The following is a 23,140-nucleotide window of genomic DNA, read 5'->3' as shown; positions in this document are numbered from 1 at the left end:
GGCTATGAAACTCTGATTTCTGCTATCTGCCTTGCTCTGGATATATACCAGAAACATTCGCTATTATTTCCATATTCAGAAGATGCGAAAACTAGAACAATGAGGGACCAGAAAGCAAGAGCACCCAAATGCAGCCACCCAGTCAGCAGTATATAGGTCCTAACACAGGCCTTCATAAGCTCCTTCTGTACTTTTGAACCACTATTCAGTTAATTCTCTGGCTACAACCTTGTCCCCTCAATGTGTGTTGTATGTCCATTCCAAATAGGTATCTGTGGTGCAAGTTTCCATGCTATCAAAAGAAATAAGAACAATTTTTAAAAGGAACCCCACAGGATGGTACACTACAGCTTAACACAAGCCATTTAGATGGCGATTTTCTCCTTCCGTGCTGTTGCTCTATGGAAGATATGAATCTGACTTAGAAATTAGGGATGGAAAAGACCTATCAGGTTATCTTGTCTGTTCTGATCAATATTCCTTATACTATATTCTCTCTTGCTGTGTCCAGTCTAGTTCTAAATTGAAAATAAAATGTCTTCCACTGCTAATATTTGAGAAACTGTTTTTCAGTTTCATAGACCTCATTAGCAGGAAACTTTTTTTCTGATATTTAACTTAAATGTTCTTATGCTTAGCTTCAACCGTTTTTATAATTCAAACTGATTTAAAACTGTGGTGAAAAGGGAAAGCAATACCGTAATTTGATATTATTCCTCCCTCTTTGCAAACAAAAAACAATTTTTTCTTAATTTAGACTTCAGACAATGAATACTCTAAACTACCGAAAGTTCTGCTTCAGCCAATCAAATCAAACAGAGCTGGTTCCTTAGTTCTTTGTTTCATTTGTGCGGTACCACTAATTACAAAATGATTTGGCAAAGCTCTCAGTTTCATTAAGCTGTAGTTTTAGAATTAAAGTCAGTGGAAACACAGTAATCTTTCACCTGGAAAGAAGATGCTGTGCTTCTGTATGTATAGTTATTATTGAAGCAGATGTACCAGGTCTGACTTCATAGGATTTCAAAAGCTAAGACTACTAGTTTGTCAGTTGTAACAGTCACGAGTGAAATGTCTGCAAGTGCATCAAAACTTTTAAAAACACCATAATAAAGGCTCAAATTAAATATACCCCAAATTAAAAAAAACAAACAAACAAAGAGGACCAAAAAATGTCACTGTGGCTAAACAACAGAGTAAAAGAAGCAATTAAAGGGAAAAAAGCATCCTTTAAAAATTAGAAGCCAAACTGAAGAAAATAGAAAGGTGCATATATGCTGGCAAGTCAAGTGTAAAAGTATAATTAGGAAGGCCAAAAAAGAATTTGAAGAGCAAGTAACAAAATGCTCAAAAACTAACATCAAAAAATGTTTAAGTACATCAGAAGCAGGAAACCTGCCAACCCATCAGTGAGGCCACTGGACATTTGAGGTGCTAAAGGAGCACTCAAGGAAGACAAGGCTATTGCGGAGAAACTAAATGAATTCTTTGCATCGGTCTTCACTGCAGAGAATGTGAAGTAGATTCCCACATCTGAGCCATTCTTTTTATGTGACAAATAGGAGGAACTGTCCCACATTGAGTTCTCAATAGAGAAGGTTTGGAACAAATTGATAAACAGTAATAAGTCACCAGACCAGATGGTATTCACCCAAGAGTTCTAAAGGAACTCAAATATGAAACTGTGGTATGTAACCTATCACTTAAAGCAGCCACTGTACCAAATGACTAGAGGATAACTAATGTGATGCCAATTTTTTAAAAAGGCTCCATAGGTGATCTTGGCAATTACAAGCCAGTAAGCTTAACCTAAGTACCTGGAAAACTGGTTGAAACTGTAGTAAAGAACAGAGTTATCAGACATAAAGATGAACACGATTTGTTGGGGAAGAGTCAACACAGCTTTTGTAAAGGGAAATCTTGCCTCACCAATCTATTAGAATTCTTTGAGGAGGTCAACAACCATAGGGACAAGAGTGATCCAGTAGATATAGGTGTATTTGGACTTTCAGAAAGCCTTTGGCAAGGTCTCTCACCAAAATCTATTAAACAAACTAAGCTGTCATGGGATAGGGAAGGTCCTTTTGTGGATCAGTAGCTGGTTAAAAGACAAGAAACAAAGGGAAGGAATAAATGGTCAGTTTTCATAATAGAGAGAGGTAAATAGTGGGTTCCTTCAGGGATTTGTGCTGGGACAAGTGCTGTTCAACACATTCATAAATGATCTGGAAACAGAGGTAAACAGGTAACAAAGTTTGCAGACGATACAACATTACTCAAGATAGTTAAATCCAAAGTAGAGTGTGAAGAGGATCAAAAGGATCTCACAAAAGTGGGTGAGAGGGCAACAAAATGGCAAATGAAATTCAATATTGATAAATGTAAAGTAATGCATATTGGAAAACATAATCCCATCTACACCTATCAAATGATGGGATCTAAATTACCTGTTACCACTCAAGAAAGAGGTCTTGGTTCTCTGAAAATACATGCTCAGTGTGCAGCGACAGTTAAAAAAGCTAACAGTATATTAGGAAACATTAGGAAAGGAATAGATAATAAAACAGAAAGTATCATAATGCCACTATATAAATCTATTGTATGACCACGCCTTGAATACTGCATGCAGTTCTGGTCATCCCATCTCAAAAAAGATACATTAGAAATGGAAAAGGTACAGAGAAGGGCAACAAAAATGTTTACGGGAATGAAACAGCTTCCATATGAGGTGAGATTAAAAAGACTGGGACTATTCAGCTTTGAAAAGAGGACTAAGGGGAGATATGATTGAAGTCTATAAAATCATGAATGGTGTGAAGGAAGTGAATAAGGAAGTATTACTTCCCCCTTCACATAACACAAGAACCAGGAGTCAAACAATGAAATTAATAAGCAGCAGGATTAAAACAAACATAAGGAAGTAATTCTTTACACAACGCATAGTCAACCTGTGGCTCTTGTTGCTAGGGGATGTTGTGAAGGCCAAAACTATTAACTGGGTTCAAAAAAGAATTAGATAAGTTCATGGAGGGTAGTTCATGAATGGCGATTAGCCAAGATGCAACCCCTGGCTCTAGGTGTCCCTACGCCTCTGACTACCAGATTCTGGGACTGGATGACAGGGGATGGATTAATTGAAACTGCGCTGTTCTGTTCATTCCCTTTGAAGCATCTAGCATTGACCATGGTTGGAAGACAGGATGCTGGGCTAGATGGACCATTGATCTGACCCAGTATGTAATGAGCACAATATAATAATCTATCAATATATGTTCCAAATAAGAGAGAGTTGTTCAGTTTTATAATAGGGACATGTTATAAAAACTATATAAATTAATATATTAGTTTTTAAAAAGTTTATTTTGGTTATTTAAATTCTTTCAGCCAAATGCCTGAGTTGAACGGTTAGAAATTGTAATCAATAAAGCAATGTGTTTTAAATGTTGTGGTCCTTGGTGTAAGTGGAGGATACTACTTTTTAAAAGAAACCATTATACTTTTCCACAAACTTTTGAGATCTCATAAAACTCCCTCTGAAGAAATTATTTGCATGTGCATTTAAAAGATCAAAGTATATAAAAATGTGGTTATTTACATAGGTGCTGGTTAACAAGATGTTATATTGCAATTCCTCTTGAACAGACCAAATCCCTGTTGTATGAAAACCTGGGCTCTGTGTTGAGCTCGATCAGCCCTTGTCCTCAGCTGCTGGGAGTTAAGAGGCCGGGGAAATGGAAGGGGTGTTTTTATTAACCATTCTCACATAATTACTTGACCTGCAGGAGAAAATGAACAATGATTAAATTTCACATCAGTTATTGTAATTCACTAACATCCATTCACTAACATCCACAGAAAAATGTATCCAACCCAGATATAAAACATGCATTAACCATACCGTTTTCCTTTACCAGTGTCAGAAACCATGCGTTTGTGAGATGATTGTGTAAAAAGTAAAAATGTGGTTAATCTCTTTTTCTGAGGCCTGATTAACGATTTTTTTTAATGTCTGGGGTCAGCAGTAGTGGTTATCCTAAGTGTCCTGAAGGAGGCCACTATTTATGAAAAGCTGTAAAATTTTGTTTCTTTCTCTGGTGACTGCATATAGTCTTAAAGAAGGAAATATTTGTTTGCTGTAGCAATGTAAATACAGGTACATTTTAGTTTCTACGTGCTACAGCTGAGCACTTTTAGTTTTTCAGCATGGGAAATAGTCTAGTTAGACCATGTGACAGTGTGTGCAGGTCCAATGCAGTATTGCCAACATTTGTGGCTTTACTACAAGTCTCATGGTATTTGATGTTTTTACTTAAAGTCCCAGCTCTGTCAAGTGATTATATGAGAATCTCACCTTTCATTTAAAAAACAAAGTTTCTAGCCCTCAAGGTTGCAATGGTGCACGATAAAGGCTTGGAACCAGAAGGCAAATAATTCCCCCACACCTCTAAAAATGTAATTTAAAAATATCATGATATTGGGGGCCCTGACTTCTGAGGTTGGCAATATTGCCTATGGAAATTAGTGAAGCTGTGCTTGCAGCCATGGTTCACCCTGTTCTTCAATTGCAATTCTATTACAAGCCAGCAGGTAGCATGGAGAGTTGGTAGTTAAAACCTAGCTTCCTACATGTATCTAAAGGGTAATCAAGAGGTGGAGTTAAACCTAGTATGGTTACCCATGTTCCCAACCTGGCAAAGATGTAATTTAATTGAATGGAAAAAACTACAATGGATTCCTACTTTTTAAAAATTAAGTCTGTATTCGGATTGTTTCAGTAATATTTAGTCTGATGTAGTTATGACGACTGTGTATTTCTTCTAGCTAAAAACTAATTGTTCATATTAAGTGCAGGTGCTTCCTTTGTGAGCTATATTAAGCGATGCTGTAACCGCTGTCAAGCACAATTACCATAACCCAAACAGAGACAACAGTCAACTCATCTAAATTTTCCTCTATTTGAACTACACAAGTATTCACCTGATGACACCTTTATTTAAAATGCCCTTCAGCAAGGAGGATTCTAAATTTCTTTACAGATTGTGGGCAAAATACTGCTCTTATTATAATAGTGAGTGAAAGGGTCTGGCCATGTAGTGAGTCCCAGAGCCATTCTACTAGTATGTGGCAAGATGACTCAGGGTAGCCAAGTGAGGGAGGATGGGCAAGTTTGTGTGCTATGCCACTCCTTACTGACCTTTTAAAAACAAGTGGGACAAATTCATATGCACCATTCCTAGTGTCTGCAACATACCATCTGAAGAAGTCAGACCCCCTAAACTGCTGATGAGAGGGATTGGAGATATTTCAGAGGACTGAAAGATGGCAAATATAGTGCCAATCTATACAAAGAGGAATAAAGACAACCCAGGGAATTATAAACCAGTCAGTTTACCTTCAGTACCCTGAAAGTTGGAGCAAATAATTAAGCAATCAATTTGCAAACCCCTAGAAGATAATAAGGTGACAAGTAACAGTCAACAAGGATTTGTCAAGAACAAATCATGTCAAACCAAACTAATAGCTTTCTTTGACAGGATAACAAGCCTTGTGGATGGGGGGAAGTGGTAGATGTGCTATATCTTGACTTCAGTAAGGATTTTGGTACAGTCTTGCATGACCTTCTCATAAACAAACTAGGGAAATATAGTGTAGATGGAGCTACTATAAGGTGGGCGCATAACTGGTTGAAAAAACATTTCCAGAGAGTAGTTATCAGGAGTTCACAGTCAAGCTGGAAGGGCATATCTAGTGGGGTCCCACAGGGATCAGTCCTGGGTCTGGTTCTGTTCAATATCTTGATAAATGATTTAGATAATGGCCTAGAGAGTATACTTATAAAGTTTGTGGAAGATTATTAAGATGGAAGGGGTTGCAAGTGCTTTGGACGATGGGATTAAAATTCAAAATGATCTAGACAAACTGGAGAAATGGTCTCATCAGTGCTAAATCACTATTTAGCACTGATTAGGCTTCAGCTGGAGTAATGTGTCCAGTTCTGGGCACCACAATTCAGGAAAGATGTGGATAATTCATAGAAAGTCCAGAGGAGAGCAATAAAAATGATTAGAGTTCTAGAAAACATGACCTATGAGGAGATACTGAAAAAACGGGGTTTGTTTAGTTTGGAGAAGAGAAGACTAAGAGGGGACGATAACAGTTTTCAAGTACTGTACATAAATGTTGTTACAAGGAGAAGGGTGAAAAATTGTTCTCCATAACTTCTGAGGAAAGGACAAGAAGCAATGGGGTTAAATTGCAGCAAGGGAGGTTTAGGTTGGACACTAGGAAAAACTTCCTGTCAGAGTAGTTAAGCACTGCAACAAATTGCGTCGGGAGGTTGTGGAATCTCTGTCATTGGAGTTTTTTAGGAACAGGTTAGACAAACACCTGTCAGGAATGATCTAGTTATTATTTAATCCTGCCTTGAATGCGGGAGACTGAACTAGATGACCTATTGAGATTCCTTCCAGTCCTACACTTCTATGTTTCTATGATGATTATGCACCCAAGATAAGGCCATGTGTTCTTGGACATTACCTACAGAACAATGGGTCTTTTTGTTCACCAGCTGATATAGTAGCTAACCTCCCAGCCTAATGCACTTCTGAGTTCTGTGTTGGAATCCTCCCCTCCTGCTGTATGGGTGAGTCATGGAGAGAGGAAGGGTTATATATGCCCTGTTCCTCCAACTCCTGCACCCAGAATTTTGCCCTGTATACATAAAGATCACTTGTCTGCTACTGAAATGCAGCTAACTCTTAAATTGCCGTGCTACGCCAACAACACTATGCAACAATTTTAGGAGTAGAAAGTGAAGAGTAACTTTTGGAATTGAAACTAAAAGGGAATTAAGTAGGCAAAAATTTACCGGTGTGTGTAACAATAGCAGTATTCGACCTTTCTGCTTGTGACTGGTTTTCACTGCTGATGGTTTACAGAGGGGCATAGGATATGAGAAAAGTGATATGGGAAGGAAAAGATATGGAGGGAGGGATAAGAAATAGGGAACAACAACATAAATGGTAAACCTGGTGCCAAGACCAACATTTTCAAACTTAGGTGACTAAAATTAGACATGTCAGTAAAAGGGGGCTGATTCAGAGACACTGCTGGACCACAGCTCCCACTGAAGTCGATAGGAATTCAGTAGCACTGAAAATCAGGCTACTTTTATAAATGTAGGTGCCTGTTTTCTTATTATTTATTTGCATTATCATAATGCCTAGGTGTCTCAGTCATGGACCAGGACCCTCTGTCCTAGGCGCGGTACAAACACAGAACAAAAGACAGTCCCTCTCCCTAAGAGCTTTCAATCTAAGTAATTAGGTCAGTATCCCAGGTAAGGGTGCATCAGCACAGGGGAAGGGTATGTGGGATGAAGGTGTTATGCAAGATGGTACTGAGAAGGGTATAAGTGATGGGGATGTAACAAGGCAGGGAAAGTGTCAGTAGTGGGGATGTATCAGGGTGAGAGAGGTATGATGAGGGTATCAGGGAGAGGGCAGTATGATGTGGTATTGGGAGAGATACTGGGGATGGAGGCACTACTGATGGTGGGGATTTATTAGGGTGGTATTGGGGGTGGACATCAGAAGGGATCAGGTGTGGGGGCAATGTCAGCAGTGTGGGTTGTATCAGGATAGAGGTATTGTTGGCAGTGGGGCTGTATTGGGATGGGGGCAACATTAACAGGGAGGTTGTGTCAGCAGTGGAGGGGCTGTATTGGCAGATTGGAGGCAGTATCATTAGGGGTGCAGGGAGTGTATGAGGGTAGGGGCAATACCAGGAGAGGTATCGGGGATGAGAGGTTGTATTGGGGATGGTATTGAGGGAAAAGGGGAATCAGGGATGAGGACTGTGCTGGGGGTGGTAACAGGGATGGGGGCAGTGTCAGCAGAGGTATCAGGAATAGGCATGGTAGCAGGAAGGGGATCAGGGATGCGGGAGGTAGCAGGATGGGGGCCAGGCCTGGGGGATTTTATGGGGAGTGGTGGTATCAGGGATGGGGCCAGTATTAGTAGGGTATTTGAGATGGGGTGGTATCAATAGGGCTATCGGGGATGGGGGCAGCATCAGGAGGGGGATCAGGAAGGGGATTGGGCATGGAGGCAGTACAGGGGATGGGGGCGGTATCAGGAAGAAGATGGGGGGATGAGAGCTGCATTGGAGGGACGGAATCGGGGATGCGAGTGGTAGCGGGAGGGGGATTGGGGCGGTATAAGGGACTGAGGATAAGGGGATAAGTGCGTATTGGGGAGAGTATCAGGGATAAGGGGCAGAACAGGGGGATGGGGCAGTATCGGGAGGGGCTCTCAGAAGGGGTGTCGGGGACGGAGGCGGGTACTGAGGACAGGGGCAGCGCGGGGAGCCGTATCGGGGAAGGGGCCGCCGCCGGGAGGGAGGTCGGGGCCTCTCCCTGCCGGAGTCACAGAGCGGCCGCTGCCACGTCAGGGCAGTTTCCCGCCGCAGCCGGAGCCGAGGCAGCCGCAGACGCGCGAGTCCCCGCCCCCGGCCGCCGCACCAGGGGGGAGCGGCCGCCGCCGGGCCGGTCGCAGGGAGTCCCCGCCATGGAGTCCCGCTACAACCTGAAGAGCCCGGGTGGGTGAGCGAGCGAGGGGCCGGGGCCGGGGCCGGGGCAGCGGCAGCGGGACCCAGCAACGTCTTCCGGGTCCGTCCGCCTGGGCGGGAGCCGGCTCCCTCCCTCCTCGCCCTGCGCTGGGGCCTCGGCCCGGCGAGGCGTACAGGCCGCGGGAGGAGCGGGCCGGGAGGCGCTGATAGGCCGGAGTCAGCGGCCGGGTTGGGATCTGCGGGCGTTGGAGCCTCGGAGCTTCCTCAGGCCCCAGGGCGACGAGGTCGGTTCCTCGCCCTGCCCGCTGCGCTCTCGGCCCCGTGGGGAGACGCTGAGCTGGACCGGCAGCGAGCCTCTTCCGGCGGCGGGGAAATGGCTGGCCCCCATTCCCAGGTCGCCCTTCTCTCCGGGGGCTCTGGGCGTTCACTCCCCCTTCCGCCCACCCATGCCACCGCCTCTGTGTGCCCGACACCCTCGCATACCAGGCACCCCCCTCTCCCTCTGCCCACCTGGGTCCCCCAGCCCCTTCGCCCGGGGTTCCGCCCCCCCCCCCATTTGCCCCATGATGGTCCCCGCGCTGTGCCAGGGCTCCCTTCCCTTCTTCCCGCACTGCAGGGTCCCCCATTCTCCTCCCTATTCCCTTCACACCAGAGTCCTTATTCTCCCCACCGTGCCAGGGGCTCTGTTTCCCCCCAGCTCTTCCTACCAGGATCCCCCGCTCTTTACACCAGTGGCGCTCAACCTGTCCAGACTACCGGACCCCTTGCAGGAGTCTGCTTTGTCTTGCGTGCCCCGAGTTTCACTTCCCTTAAAAATTACTTCTTTACAAAATCAGACACATAAAATACAAAAAAAAAAAAAAAAAGAGAAAGAAAAGGAGCACTTGTGGCACCTTAGAGACTAACAAATTTATTAGAGCATAAGCTTTCGTGAACTACAGCTCACCAATGAAGTGAGCTGTAGCTCACGAAAGCTTATGCTCTAATAAATTTGTTAGTCTCTAAGGTGCCACAAGTGCTCCTTTTCTTTTTGCGAATACAGACTAACACGGCTGCTACTCTGAAACCTGTCATAAAATACAAAAGTGTCACAGCACACTCACTATTCCTGAAAAATTACGCACTCTCTCATTTTTACCATATAACTATAAAATCAATTGGAATATAAATATTGTATGTGCATTTCAGTGTATACTATATGGAGCAGTTAGGGTTGCCAGGCGTTGGGTTTTCTACTGGAACACCTGGTTGAAAGAGGACCCTGACACTGCTGACCAGGCCGTTAAAAATCCGGCCGGCAGCACAGTGGGGCTAAGGCAGGTTCCCTGCCTGTTCAGGCTCAGCGCAGCTCCCAGGAGCAGCAACATGTCCCTGTGGCTCCTAGGCGCAGGGACTAGGGAGGCTTTGCGTGCTGGCCCTGCCTCTAGTAAATACACGATCCTAGTGAAATGTCATGGCCGGTCCAATGGTACTAGTGGGCACCATCGTCTCCTGCGCAGCCCCCAGTGGGAGCCTGCTCAGTGGCTGGAGTTTCGGAGGCACCGTCAGCCGCCCTCTCCAGACACCCAAGAAACGAGTCAGTGGGATGTCCTCGGCCCCGTGTCCGGAGTCTGACCGGGTGGTGGACCCTCCAGTGCCAGATGACACCCAGAGCACCGCACTGGCCTAGTCGACCTGCCCGAAGGAGGTGATTGCTGCTCCGCCCCGCAGGAGGACTTCAGGGCCCATCAGGAACTCTTGAAGAGGGTGACAGCGAGCCTCCAACTCCAAGCAGAGGAGATGGAGGAGCTCTCAGACTCCCTGTTTAATGTGTTGTCCCTGTCTGCACCAGGTAGGGTGGCCGTGACTCTCCATGAAGGTGTGGCTAAGATTTCAAATGCCCTGTGGCAAACACAGGCCTCGTTGGCCCCCATCTCTAAAAAGGTAGAACACATGTACTTTGTACCCACTAAAGGACATGAGTACTTGTATACCCACCGGGCGCCCGACTCCCTGGTGGTCGAGTCGGTCAACCACAGGGAACGGCAGGGTCACCAGCCCCGACCCTAAAGAACAAAGACTCTCGGAGACTGGACTCTTTTGGAAGGAAAATTTATTTGTCTTCGAGCTTCCATTTACGAGTGGCAAACCATGAGGCTCTCCTGGGCCAGTACGAATTCAGTCTGTGGGGCTCCCTGCCCAAGTTTGAGGACTCCCTCCAGGAGCGCAGTAGGAAGGAGTTCAAGGTGCTAGTGGAGGAAGGGGCAGCGGCCGCTAGGGCGTCCCTGCAGGCAGCCTTGGATGCTGCGGACACGACCCCACGATCCATGGCCTCCGCAGTGTCCGTGAGACGGGTGTCATGACTCCTGCTCTCTGGGCTGTCCAGCGAGGCGCAGTCTTCCATGCAGGATCTCCCGTTTGATGGGAAAGCTCTGTTTGTGGAGGAAAAAGATACAAGGCTGCATGGCATGAAAGACTCCTGCACGACCCTCCAGACTCTGGGCCTCTATGTCCCTGCTCCGGCAAAACCTAAGTTCAAGCCGCAGCAGACTCCCACCCAGGCCGCCCTCCCGAAGTATGAGGGCGCCCATAAGAAGCAGCTGACTATAAGAGGCGTCCACAGAGGCAGTCTTGGCTTGTCCCCACACAGCCTGGGTCCTCCAAGGGCAAGCAGGTGGGGAAAACGCATTTTTGACAGGATGCTCGGGGGCACCCCCCAGTCCTCACCAGGGATCCAATAAAGCTCCCCTTCTCCAACCAGCTGTGTGCTTTCCTCCTGGAATGGTCGCGGCTAACCTTGCATCGATGGGTCCTCAACACCATCTCCCAGGGTTACACCCTCCAGTTTACTTCCTGCCTAACCACCCCCTGCCCCGTCCCTCTTGGGGGACCCCTCGCATGAAGCTCTGCTCGAGCAGGAGGTGGGGCGGCTTCTAGGACTAGGAGCGATAGAGGCAGTGCCAGAGGAGTTCATGGGCAAGGTATATTACTCCCGTTATTTTCTTATCCTAAAGGCCAAAGGTGGGCTCAGGCCCATCCTGGATCGCCGAGGTCTGAACCAGTACATGGTGAAGCTCAAGTTCTGGACTCCATCCTTTCCTCCCTGGATCCCGGGGACTGGTATGCTGCCCTCAATCTACAGGACGTGTACTTCCACATCCACATATTTGAGGGACACAGGCGCTTCCTCCGTTTCGTGGTGGGACAGTATCATTACTAATTCACGGTCCTCCCGTTTGGTCTGTCCACTGCCCCGAGGGTGTTTACAAAATGCATGTCAGTGGTAGCGGCTTACCTCAGATGGCGGGGGGTCCAGATATTTCCCTATCTGGATGATTGGCTTGTCAGGGGCACCTCCCGGTCGCAGATAAGGGATCATGTGGCACTCCTGTCCAGGTGCACCGCTTTGGGCTTGTTGGTAAACAACACCAAGTCCATGTTAGTCCCGGTCCAACACATAGAGTTTATCAGGGTGCTCCTGGATGCAGCGTCGGCCAGGGCCTCTCTCCCGCCAGACAGATTCGAGACCCTGAAAGGTTTCATCCACTTGGTCACAAGGTTCCCGGTGACAACAGCCAGGGTTTGTCTGCAATTCTTGGGTCGCATGTTGGCGATGCCCCCGCTTCTGCTCCGGGGGGGGCGTGGGGAGGGGCGCTATCTCCGATGCCTTTCTCATGTCCTGGTGAGGCTGATTTCTCTACGCCTTTCCACCGTTTCCTCTAATCAGCAGGGTCCTGCAAAAGATAAAGACGGACAAGGCCTAGGTCCTCTTTCAGGACCAGGACTGCCTCCTCCATCCAAACCTAGTGGCTCTGCATCTCACGGCATGGCTGCTCATTGGTTAGGCGGAGAGGAAAGGACGTGCGCAGAACATGTTCAGCGCGTCCTCCTCGAAAGTAGATGGCCCTCCACTTGCCGCACTTATTTGGCAAAGTGGTCCTGTTTCTCTAGGTGGGCAGCAAACCAGGATGTCTCCCCGTTCGCCACCCTGATCCAGCTTATCCTTGATTACCTCCTCCACCTGAGGGCCCTGGTCTCACCTCTCGTGGAAGGTGTCCTTCCTGATTGCAATCATGTTGGCCAGGCTAGTCTTAGAGCTCTGAGCCACTGTACACAGTCTTTCATAAGAACAAGGTCCAGCTCTGCCCACACCCCGCATTCCTTCCGAAGGTGGTCTCCGCCTACCACGTGGGTCAGGACATTTTTCTACCGGTCCTCTGCCCCAAGGCTCATGCGTCCAGTGAGGAGTGCAGTCTCCGCACACTCAATGTGCGGCGGGCTCTGGCTTTCTACCTCAAGTGGATGAAGCTGTTCAGAAAGTCCTCACAACTGTTCGTCACCTCAGCTGAGCGCGCGAGGGGCCAACCGATTTCGACTCAGCGGCTTTCCAATCGGATCACTTCTTGCATCCGCTGCTGTTATGAGCTGGCGGGTGTCCTCCACCATCCATTGTGAGGGCACACTTGACTTGGGCGCAGGCCGTGTCGGCTGCCTTTGTGACCCACGTACCCATCCAGGACATTTATAGGGCAGCCATGTGATCTTTGGTTCACATGTTCACCTTGCACTATGCCATCGTCCCCCAAACCAGGGATGATGCTGGGTTCAGCAGGGCTGTCCTCCGTCCTGAGGGTGGGGGGAGAGCGCAGCTCCCCTTATATCATGCCAGGCAGGCACCACTCCAGGGGTTGCCGGGGGGCTCTCCCCCCCTACAGGTACTGCTAGGGGAAAATCTTCCAGCACCGGTGCACATGGCGAGCATACACACCTATTGTAGAATAGATATGAACACATCTTGAAGAACACCAGTTACGGAAAAGGAACCGTCTTTTCTTTGCCTGCATCACCAGCTGTTTATAAGTAACCCTTATGATTAGAAGAGGTCCTAAAAACAATAGATCATGCTTTTGAGTGTAAAATGTAGCAGCCTTTTTGACGACCTATAACTGGTGCCATCCACTAGTATCCTTGGTATACTGCCTGTAGATGTCCAGTTAGTTTGGGATATATTTACAGGAGTGTCGTGTGTAAGACACAGGAGGTAATTGTCCCGCTTTGCTCAGCACTGGTGAGGCCTCAGCTGGAGTACTATCTCCACTTCTGGATGCTACGCTTTAAGAAAGATAGGAACAAATTGGAGAGAGTCCAGAGGAGAACAACAAAAATGATAAAAGGTTTAGAAAACTGCCCTATGAGGAAAGGTTTAAAAACAACAACAACCCTCAATGTGTTTAGTTCTGAGAAAAGAAGACTGAGGAAGACCTGATAGGTCTAGTATAGAGAGGATGGTGCTAGCAAGAACTGTTGATCAGAAGAAGGTATAAAATGCTGTATTTCTGAAACATGGACTAGTCTTGGCATGTGTACTCTTCTTCTTACATTCATCAAAAAACAAAAACAAACAAACAAACAAAAATGATACCATAAACAAGACTGTCTTAGACAGACAGCTGCTTTACTTTGGGGATCATGCGGGCGGTGGACTGTGGCAGAGGTAAGGTTGTTTGGATTATGTTCATGTTTTCCAGTATTGTAGCATTGGGTGTGTTCAATTTTTTTAACCTTGATTTAGGATTTTGTGACTTTCTAAGGTTTGTTCTTAGAGAATGTATTAACAGTTCATGAAAAAACAGACAGTTGGACTACAATCTTGTGATAAGCTATACAATCTGACAGCTCTTCATTTGTGTTTTCTCCCTTAGGTATGTATGTGCATTTAGAAAATCCCTTTTGTTAACAGTTAGTTTACATTTTAAATGTATAGCATAACAATTTATTTTACAAAATGCCCAAGTTCAAGATATTAATAGATAAAACATATATAAACTTTTTGGGCCATATTTTTAAAACTCTAAGCAGTGCCAGTGAAAAATATATGCAGTTACCATTTTGCACATGCAGATGTGTGTTTTATCTGTACATGTTGTTTGTGTTACATGAGGAACAACTGGAGAAGGAAGGATTGAATTAGGGAAGGCATAATCAAATTGTAGCACACAATTTGTAGTTTTAAAGGATAAAAGAAATGTTTAGCAGAATTATTTAATTTTACCAACATGCTAAGATTTTTGTGTATAAATCAGTGGGACTACTCACAGTGTGTAAAGTTATGCATATGCAAAAGGGTTTGCAGAATCAGGGCCATGATAATAACAAGTGTCAACATGTATTGACTAGGTGTCTTGTTTCATTAAAATACTTTTTAATGACATCTATATAGTTGATAACACTGATTAGTTACATTAGTACATTCATTTATTTATTAGAACTTTGAGCAAGAAATATTCAATTATGAGTTGTATTGTGCCTCAAAGGAATAGCATTGCATTGAAAAGGGAAGTTGTAAGTAGAGCAGGATCGGATGAGGTTGCACTGTAGCAGGAGTCCCAGAGGAATTTTGGCTGACTCAGCCTGAATTTCTCTTGGGGCTTCTCGGGATTGCCCATGGCAAAAGGAGTTGCACCACAGATGTAGAGGGTAGTTGGGTCTATGGCTCCACCATTGCTCTTCCCCTTCCCACGCTGTTTGGGGAGATGGGCATTATTACTAGTGGCACTAGCATGGAGCAGTGGCTTCACTTCTCAGCCATGTCATCCTATTACTAATAGTGAGGATAGAAGAGAGTTAATTTTAAGATGACATATCTATAAGTGTCAGGTAGGCTCTTTGCACCCTCTTCCTAGCTGCTACTCCATCCCCACAAATGCTTCCCATATGCGTCTGGGCAGGATTTGGAACACTTGTGGCCCTCTGTATAATGGCATTTTTTTAATTTAGTGAGCATTCACTAAGCAGTCCTGCTTTTATATTTTAATGCATTTATTGCTAAAATAGAGATGTGATTCCTCAAATAATTCCACAACTGTAGGATGATAAGAACAGTCACATTGCAAATAAAATTTTATCTTGTGTTTCTGTATTTTAATAAACAGATTTCAGGGTCCAGTAAAAGATATTACCTCACTCACCTTGTCTCTCTAATATTCTGAGACCAACACAGGTACAGCAACACTGCATACAACAGATTTTAGGGAAGCAGACTTATAATTAATATAAATATTTAGATCTGATTTAGCACACGTTAATTGATGAGATATTCAGGCACACTTATTTTATATGGTTTGCCATGTCATTGAAAATAAGACAGGTTTCAGAGTAGCAGCCGTATAATAGTCTGTATTTGCAAAAAGAAAAGGAGTACTTGTGGCACCTTAGAGACTAACAAATTTATTTGAGCATAAGCTTTCGTGAGCTACAGCTCACTTCATCGGATGCATTTATTGAAAATAAGAGTTGCACTGAATGGCAGTTTGGGGTGCTGGGTGACTAGGACGAGTGCTTGTGGTTAATCTGGAAATGCTCCCCTCACCTCTGGCTGTTACCATTTCTACTTGCTTTTAACAAGAGACTTTTAAACGAAACTCTTTCTTTGCACCTGCTGCACTAAATAGCAACGACTGCAGAAAAACTGAATTTTAAATTCAGCAGGCTTGTGATTTCCCCATGTTAATATTTGGGTTTAAAAGTAAGTTTTAAAAATGGCTCACTTGTTAATATATAACATTATATAAAGTGAATTATAAACAAAACTTTGCAAATAAAATTATGGCAAACATTTTAAAAGTATACCAAAGTTGTTCTGCGGGTATTAATGCGGTGTCAGCGTGGCTCACACTCTAGGTGCACATACATGCAAGAGAGGAATCTTTCGAATAGCAATGTCTGTTCATGTCCTTGTGCCCATCCACCCAACGGTGTAAAGGGCAGAGTGGTCACAACTGTCCCTCAGTTCCCTCTTAGTGCCCATGACAGTGAGATGTAATGAGTGTTGTCTGTGTGCTGCCCTGTGGAATTTACTTCTCTTGCAAATTAGATAGTCAGGGTTAATTCCCTTTAAGGTTTTTCCCCACATTTTTTTATTTGGTTATATATTTTTTTAAAAATCAAACTAGATTTAATTTGTTCCTCAGGACTGGGTGTCTCTACCCATGCAAAAATGATGGATTCTAAACCCTCAAGCTTTAAATCATGCCCACCCTGTGATGGTTTAATCCCATTTACAGAGAGCTGCATCTGCTGTCTGTTTTATCTCAGGGAGAGCCATGTCGCTGACCACTGCTCAGTGTGTTTGTTCTTTACAAGAATGAGGAAGCAAACATCCAGTTAGCACTGTACTGGTGGTTAGACCACAAAGATGTTTGGAAGAGCATACTCTTCTTCACACCTCCTCTTACAAAGAAGTGGATCACAGGTGCATTGGGGAGTACAATTGGACTACCTCCAGATATAAAGAACTTGGTCTCAGAAGGCCATGGCTCTTCATATAAATTTACTAGAACAAAGAGCAGTCAGACTGTAATGCTATGCGTGCCAGTCTGTTCTACAGAACTTCACAGTTGAGATTCTCACAGACAACACATCTGTATTGTACTGTTTAAAGAAGCAAGGAAATGCCTGCTCATTACTTCCATGTCAGGTGGTGATCAAGTTATGGACATGGTGTCATCAAAATGGGATACCCTCAAGTCACTCTTTATGTTTGGGTGTCAGAAACAGCCTAGCAGACAATCCATCACCAATGATATGTGGTCTTTGAAGAGCTCTGTCATCAAGCCAATATTTCATTGGTGGGGAAATTCCATTACAGAGTTGGTTGGTAGCAAAGATAGGGGAGACGTGCCCAGGATTATTGCAAGATGCCTTCCTTGTACTGTGGGATCAAGGTCCAATGTACATACTTTTTTTCTACCAAATTCTTTGATTCCAAGAGGCATATGCAAAGAAAGACAGGCTGTAGCTACGCTGATTTTGCTCGCATCAAATTGGCAAAGAAAGTTCTGGCTGACCAATCTCCTCAGAATGTCTGTCTAGCCTTCCATACCACTTCTAGACTGCCTAGATATAGTATTGCAGAACCAAAGTTACACAGTTCACCCAGACAGGAGGTCACTACATTCAACAGCCTGGATGTTGGCAAGTTGAGTGCTATTGACATAGAGAGCACTCCCTGTTAGTATAAGAAATCCTACTACAAAGTAGAAAATTCTCCATGAGAAAGACTTACTCCTCTAAATGCAAAAGATTTTCCATTTGTGCAGCTCAACACAAACTGTGATGTGTTGGAGGTTCATACGCCTAGAATCCTCAGCTGTGTTCTGCATTTCAAACTCGGGTTGTCAAGCAACTAAAAAAATCAATCGCAATTAATTGCACTGTTAATAATAGAATACTGTTTGTTTAAATATTTTTGGATGTTTTCTACATTTTCAAATGTATTGATTTCAGTTACAGCGCAGAATACAAAGTGTACAGTGCTCACATCATATTTATTTTTGATTACAAGTATTTGCACTGTAAAAAAACAAAAGAAACAGTATTTTTCAATTCACCTAATACAAGTACCGTAGAGCTATCTCTTTATCATAAAAGTTTAACTTACAAATGTAGAATTATGAACAAAAAAACCTGCATTCAAAAATACAACAATGTAAAATTTTAGAACCTGCAAGTCCACACGGTCCTCCTTCTTGTTCAGCCAATCGCAAGTTTGCTTACGTTTGCAGGAGATAATGCTGCCCGCTTCTTGTTTACAATGTTACCTGAAAGTGAGAACAGGCATTTGCATGGCACTTTTGTATTTGGGATTGCAAGATATTTACTTGCCAACTGTGCTAAAATTCATATGTCCCTTCATGCTTCAACCACCATTCCGGGGGACATGCGTCCATGCTGATGATGTGTTCTGCTCAATAACAATCCAAAGCAGTGAGGACTGGTGCATGTTCGTTTTCATCATCTGAATCAGATGCCACCAATAGAAAGTTTGATTTTCTTCTTTGGTGGTTCGGGTTGTGTAGTTTTCCACATTGGAGTGTTGCTTTTTTAAGACTTCTGCAAGCATGCTCCATACCTCGTCCCTCTCAGATTTTGGAAGTTATATCAGATTCTTAAACCTTGGGTCGAGTGCTATAGCTATCTTTAGAAATCTCATATTGGTACCTTCTTTGTGTTTTGTCAAATCTGCAGTGAAAGCGGTCTTAACATGAACAACGTGCTGAGTCATCATTCGAGACTGATATGAAATATATGACGGAATTTGGGTAAAACAGAGCAGGGGACATACAGTTCTCCCCCAAGGAGTTCAGTCACAAATTTAATTAACACATTCTTTTTAATGAGCGTCATCATCATGGAAGCATGTCCTCTGGAATGGTGGCCGAAGCATGAAGGGGCATACGAATGTTTGGCATATCTGACACGTAAATACCTTGCAATCCCAACTTCAAAAGTGCCATGCAAATGCCTGTTTTCACTTTTGGTGGCATCTTAAATAAGAAGAGCGCAGCATTATCTCCCATAAATGTAAACAAACTTGTTTGTCTTAGTGATTAGCTGAACAAGAAGTAGGACAGAGCCTACAAGATCACTCAGAAGTTTTACATTGTTTTGTTTTTGAGTGCAGTTATGTAAAAAAAAATAAAAAAACTACATTTGTAAACTGCACTTTCACGACAAAAAGATTGCACTACAGTACTTGTATGAGATGAATTGAAAAATACTATTTCTTTTATTTTTACAGTGCAAATATTTGTAATAAAAATAATATACACTTTTATTTCAGTTACAACACATTTTTATATAAAACTGTAGAAAAACATCCAAAATATTTAATACATGTCAATTGGTATTCTATTGTTTAATAGTGTGATTAAAACTGTGATTAATCTTGATTAATTTTTTTAATCATGATTAATTTTTTTGAGTTAATCTCATGAGTTAACTGTGATTAATCGACAGCTCTATTTCAAACATTCTGGACTTGTTCATTCAGTTTCATCAAAATCCATTTTGCAGTGATGTTGGCTTGCTACCCACCCATGCAGTCGTGTTCATTTTTTTTTTTTTACTTACCCCACAGTATCTAGATTTCTAAAGAGGTTACGGCATGCATATCCACCAGCGAGAGAACCACCTCCAGTGTGGGATCTCAGTATTGTCCTTCCAAACCTTATGGAACCTCCCTTTGAGCTTCTTTCTGAATGCACTTCACACAACCTTATACTCAAAGGAGCCTTTTTAGCCTCCATTTGTGACCCTTCTGGCTGATGTAAACACCAGGCTCTGATGACTGATCCTTTTTATACAACTTTTCATAGAGACAGGGTGATGTTGAGAACTTTATCCTAACTCTAGTCCCAAAGTTGTGCTGGACTTTCATTTGTATTAGTCTGTTAACGTAAGCAGTTATCTTTCCAAAACTCCTCAGGAGAGAAGAAATTCAATCCTTGGACATTTCAAGGCCTCTGTTATATTACCTCAATAAGACACAGCCTTTCAGAATATCTCCTCATCCTTCTATTTTTTTTATCTGTAGTTTTTAAGGATCAAGCCATCTCCTCCCAGAGAATATAAAAATTGATACACATTTACTCGTGTTTACATAGGTCAGAATTTTGTTAGTCAGGTGACTCCCTTTTTTATTTCTTTTTAATAGTATCACCACCCTGTTGTATTTCATGGCTTAAAAATGTTCTGTTTATAAATAATATGGTTACTTTGTAAATGAATTGTATAAAATAGTCAAGATGTGGTTAAATTTACTTGGCGTACATTGTAAAAATTATCAAAAGATAACTTTTCAAGGACTTCGTTGTCCAGACACCTCAGTTCTCTGTCAGATTTGCCTATCCACTTTCAAATGTCACCATCATCCACTGGCACTAACACTTTACTGATTAAACTCCAGGTTTTCTAGATGTAAATGCATTTTAAAAACTGATTTGACTGCCTACCTTGGCTAGGCAAAATATGCTTAAACTGTGTTAGCATGAACAGGATTAAAACCATGTTTAAAATTGTTCTGCTTACTCGGTTCCATTTCTAGAGCAGATGCCCTCCTTTCTTTTATCCTTGTGATAAGTTTTATATTGAAATCTGCTGCACCTAATCTGACAAATCAGAGGTGCTATTTACCTGGCTTAAATAGCAGTTCTCCTTTTCATAGGAGAATTTTGTGATTCATTCTTCAAATCAAACTTCCCACCGGATTTGAAATGTACAAGTAACCTTGATTAGCCTTCAAAATAAATACTTTTAACTGAATTTATGAAGGTTTTCTTGGTTTTGGATAAAGGATTATATCTTGTATCTGAAGATGTTTCTGTGGATTTAGTCACTCTGTACACAGGGTCAGATTAATGAAGATAGTAATAAAGAAATATTTTTTTTCTATTCATTCTCATATCATTTCTGCCAGGGGTGGATTTGATTTAAATCATGATTTAAATCACTAGTGAGGAAGACTCGATTTAATCATGGATTTCTACATAAAACTGCATTCTTGTTAGTTGTTATAACCTTAATACATATTCTTCACAACTCAGAGATAGATGTAGGTTTCATTTTTAGAGGGTACACACTGTACATTCTTAAAATGATTTGTTCTGAAAACTTTTCAGATTAGTTTTACAGCTATATCAGAAAATGAATGATTGTTTGGCTATTTCATTTACCAAAGGTAATCGAAGCAGATAGTTCACCGCCCAATGACTTCATAAATATCTCCAATTCAACAGGTTAATTATTAATATTTGGAGGATTTTCTTGCTATGCTGTATTAGGAGGAGAACATCACCAGACAGACGTTTATATTTTATTATTTAACTAAAACAACGACGTATGTATTCTGGATTTTTTTCTTCAACAGCAAAAATATAATATTTTAACAAAACAAACATGATTTTTTTGAATGCAGTAAAACATTAAATTTTTTTAAAATAAGGTTTGTTTTTGTTAAAATTGTTTTAAAATAAAATAGTTAAATGAAATATTTAAAAAAACAAAAAACAAAAATTAAATTGACTGTGTCAGCCAAGTCAACATGAGAAACTTAAAATATTGACTTCTGCAGCTAACTCAGTCATCTTCATCTTCCTGTTTGTTCATAAACTGGAAAAGAAAAAGAAGCTTTCCTGCTTTTTCAGATCCCAAACGATTTCTCAGTTTGGAATGAATTAGTCCAAAGGAAGAAAATATTCTTTCTACACTGGCAGAAGAAGCTACTGCTGTTATCACTTCAACAATCTCTGAATCCAAGTGTTTAAGTGACTTCCACCAGCTCACTGGTGTGACTTTCTTTAAAACATCAGCAAACATGTATTTCTTGATTGGTTCTTATTTACAAACTGGGACTCTTTTACGGCCTGCTGCCATTATAGGTTTTCCCTTCTAGTGAGAGAATGGTATGGTAGATCTCAAATCAATGAAGGCTACATTCAGAAAGACCTGAAGACTTCTGGAATATGGTGCGCAAACAGTTTCCCTTTTGTTTTTACTGCCTGTCTCTCCCTTCTCACATTTATCTCCAGACTTCTTCTCCTTGTCTTGATCTATTCTGCCCCCAACAATCTTCTATCCATTGAACTTGTTGAAACTTTGCACTTTTAGAGAAAGGTAAGGGATTGACTCTGTGTACACAAATTTGCAGAGGGACAGGAGGGTTGAGGTCTGTTATTTCTCACCTCTCTCTATTATTTGTTTATTTATTTATTTAAAACAACATTTTTGCTGTTAGCGAGCATGTTATCTCTGGAGACACACATCCACAATTTAAGAACTGCAAAACTGAGCATCTCTGATGGTATCTTCTCGACCGAGGTGGGCAAACTTTGGCCTGCAGGCCACATCCAGCCTGTGTGAGCATCCTGCCCGGCCCTTGAGCTCCTGGCCGGGGAGGCTAGCCCCCGGCCCCTCCCCTGTTGTCCATAGCTGATTGGCGGTGCTGCTGATCAGGTCTTTGGCATCTTGGGGAGGGGATTGGGGGAAGGCAGGGAACAGCAAGCGGGGGGCTGGGGGTGGAGAGAGGGCAGGGGCATTGGGGGCTGGGGATGGAGTGAGGGTGGGAGGAAGCAGAGCTAGGACGGGACTTCAGGATGGAGCACTACAGGAGAAAAATAAAAGTCAGTGCCTATGACCATGAGGCTGAGGGTGGAAGGGGCAACACAGAGAGCTTCCTTCTCTTTTATTCCAGTAGTAAGACAGGGTCGCATGGGTGTGGGCTTCACGCTTATCAAACACTTATTACTATGCGAGTGATATGAAAGATCGAGCTACCATTCATAGTCCAGGGACAGCAGCCTGATAGAAATTGCAGCAGTCTCACCTTTCCAAGCAACTGGGAAGGAGTAGAGGCTAACTCTTCACCTGTCCTGAACTGAGGCTTTAGTGTGGGAATGGTGGCACAAGTATTTTTCATCCTTACTGGTAGGCTAAGTTCTCAAGGTACTACATGTGGGGTAAATGTGTCGGGCACCACGTATGTATGTTTTCAAATGGCAAAATGTAAAGTGTATCTGTGTGCCCCGTGTACTTTCCAATGTTCAGTCCTCTTGTAGAAATCTCTCAATGATTTTGTTTGAACTATTAAAGATTATAGTTATGTAACTTTTCTGACAGCAGGGAAGATGTAAAGTTTTTTAGGGCTTGTCTTCACTAGTGTGCTACATTGGCATAGCTGCATGGATTCAGCTGTGCTGATGTAGCGCATCTGGTGAAGATGGGCTGTATTGATGGGAGAGTGCTCTCCCATTGACAT

At 43.2% G+C, this 23,140-nt stretch overlaps 1 protein-coding gene across 2 annotated transcripts in view; it reads left to right on the top strand.

Moving 5' to 3' along the window:
• The first annotated feature begins 8,332 nt into the window (after window positions 1-8,332).
• UBE2J1 (ubiquitin conjugating enzyme E2 J1) overlaps window positions 8,333-23,140 on the top strand; it is a 54,125-nt gene continuing 39,317 nt past the window's right edge. Inside the window, exon 1 of one of the 2 annotated variants that reach the window (XM_038395957.2) lies at window positions 8,333-8,598. In XM_038395957.2, the coding sequence (XP_038251885.1) occupies window positions 8,568-8,598 (31 nt within the window). In that variant the 5' untranslated portion in view covers window positions 8,333-8,567. The remainder of the gene's footprint in view (window positions 8,599-23,140) is intronic. The other variant, XM_043510645.1, reaches the window with a different exon arrangement.

Source organism: Dermochelys coriacea, chromosome 3, assembly GCF_009764565.3.
Source record: "Dermochelys coriacea isolate rDerCor1 chromosome 3, rDerCor1.pri.v4, whole genome shotgun sequence".
Taxonomy (NCBI): domain Eukaryota; kingdom Metazoa; phylum Chordata; order Testudines; family Dermochelyidae; genus Dermochelys; species Dermochelys coriacea.
Note: the sequence above shows the minus strand (reverse complement) of the source record. Positions and strands in the feature narration are given on the sequence as shown.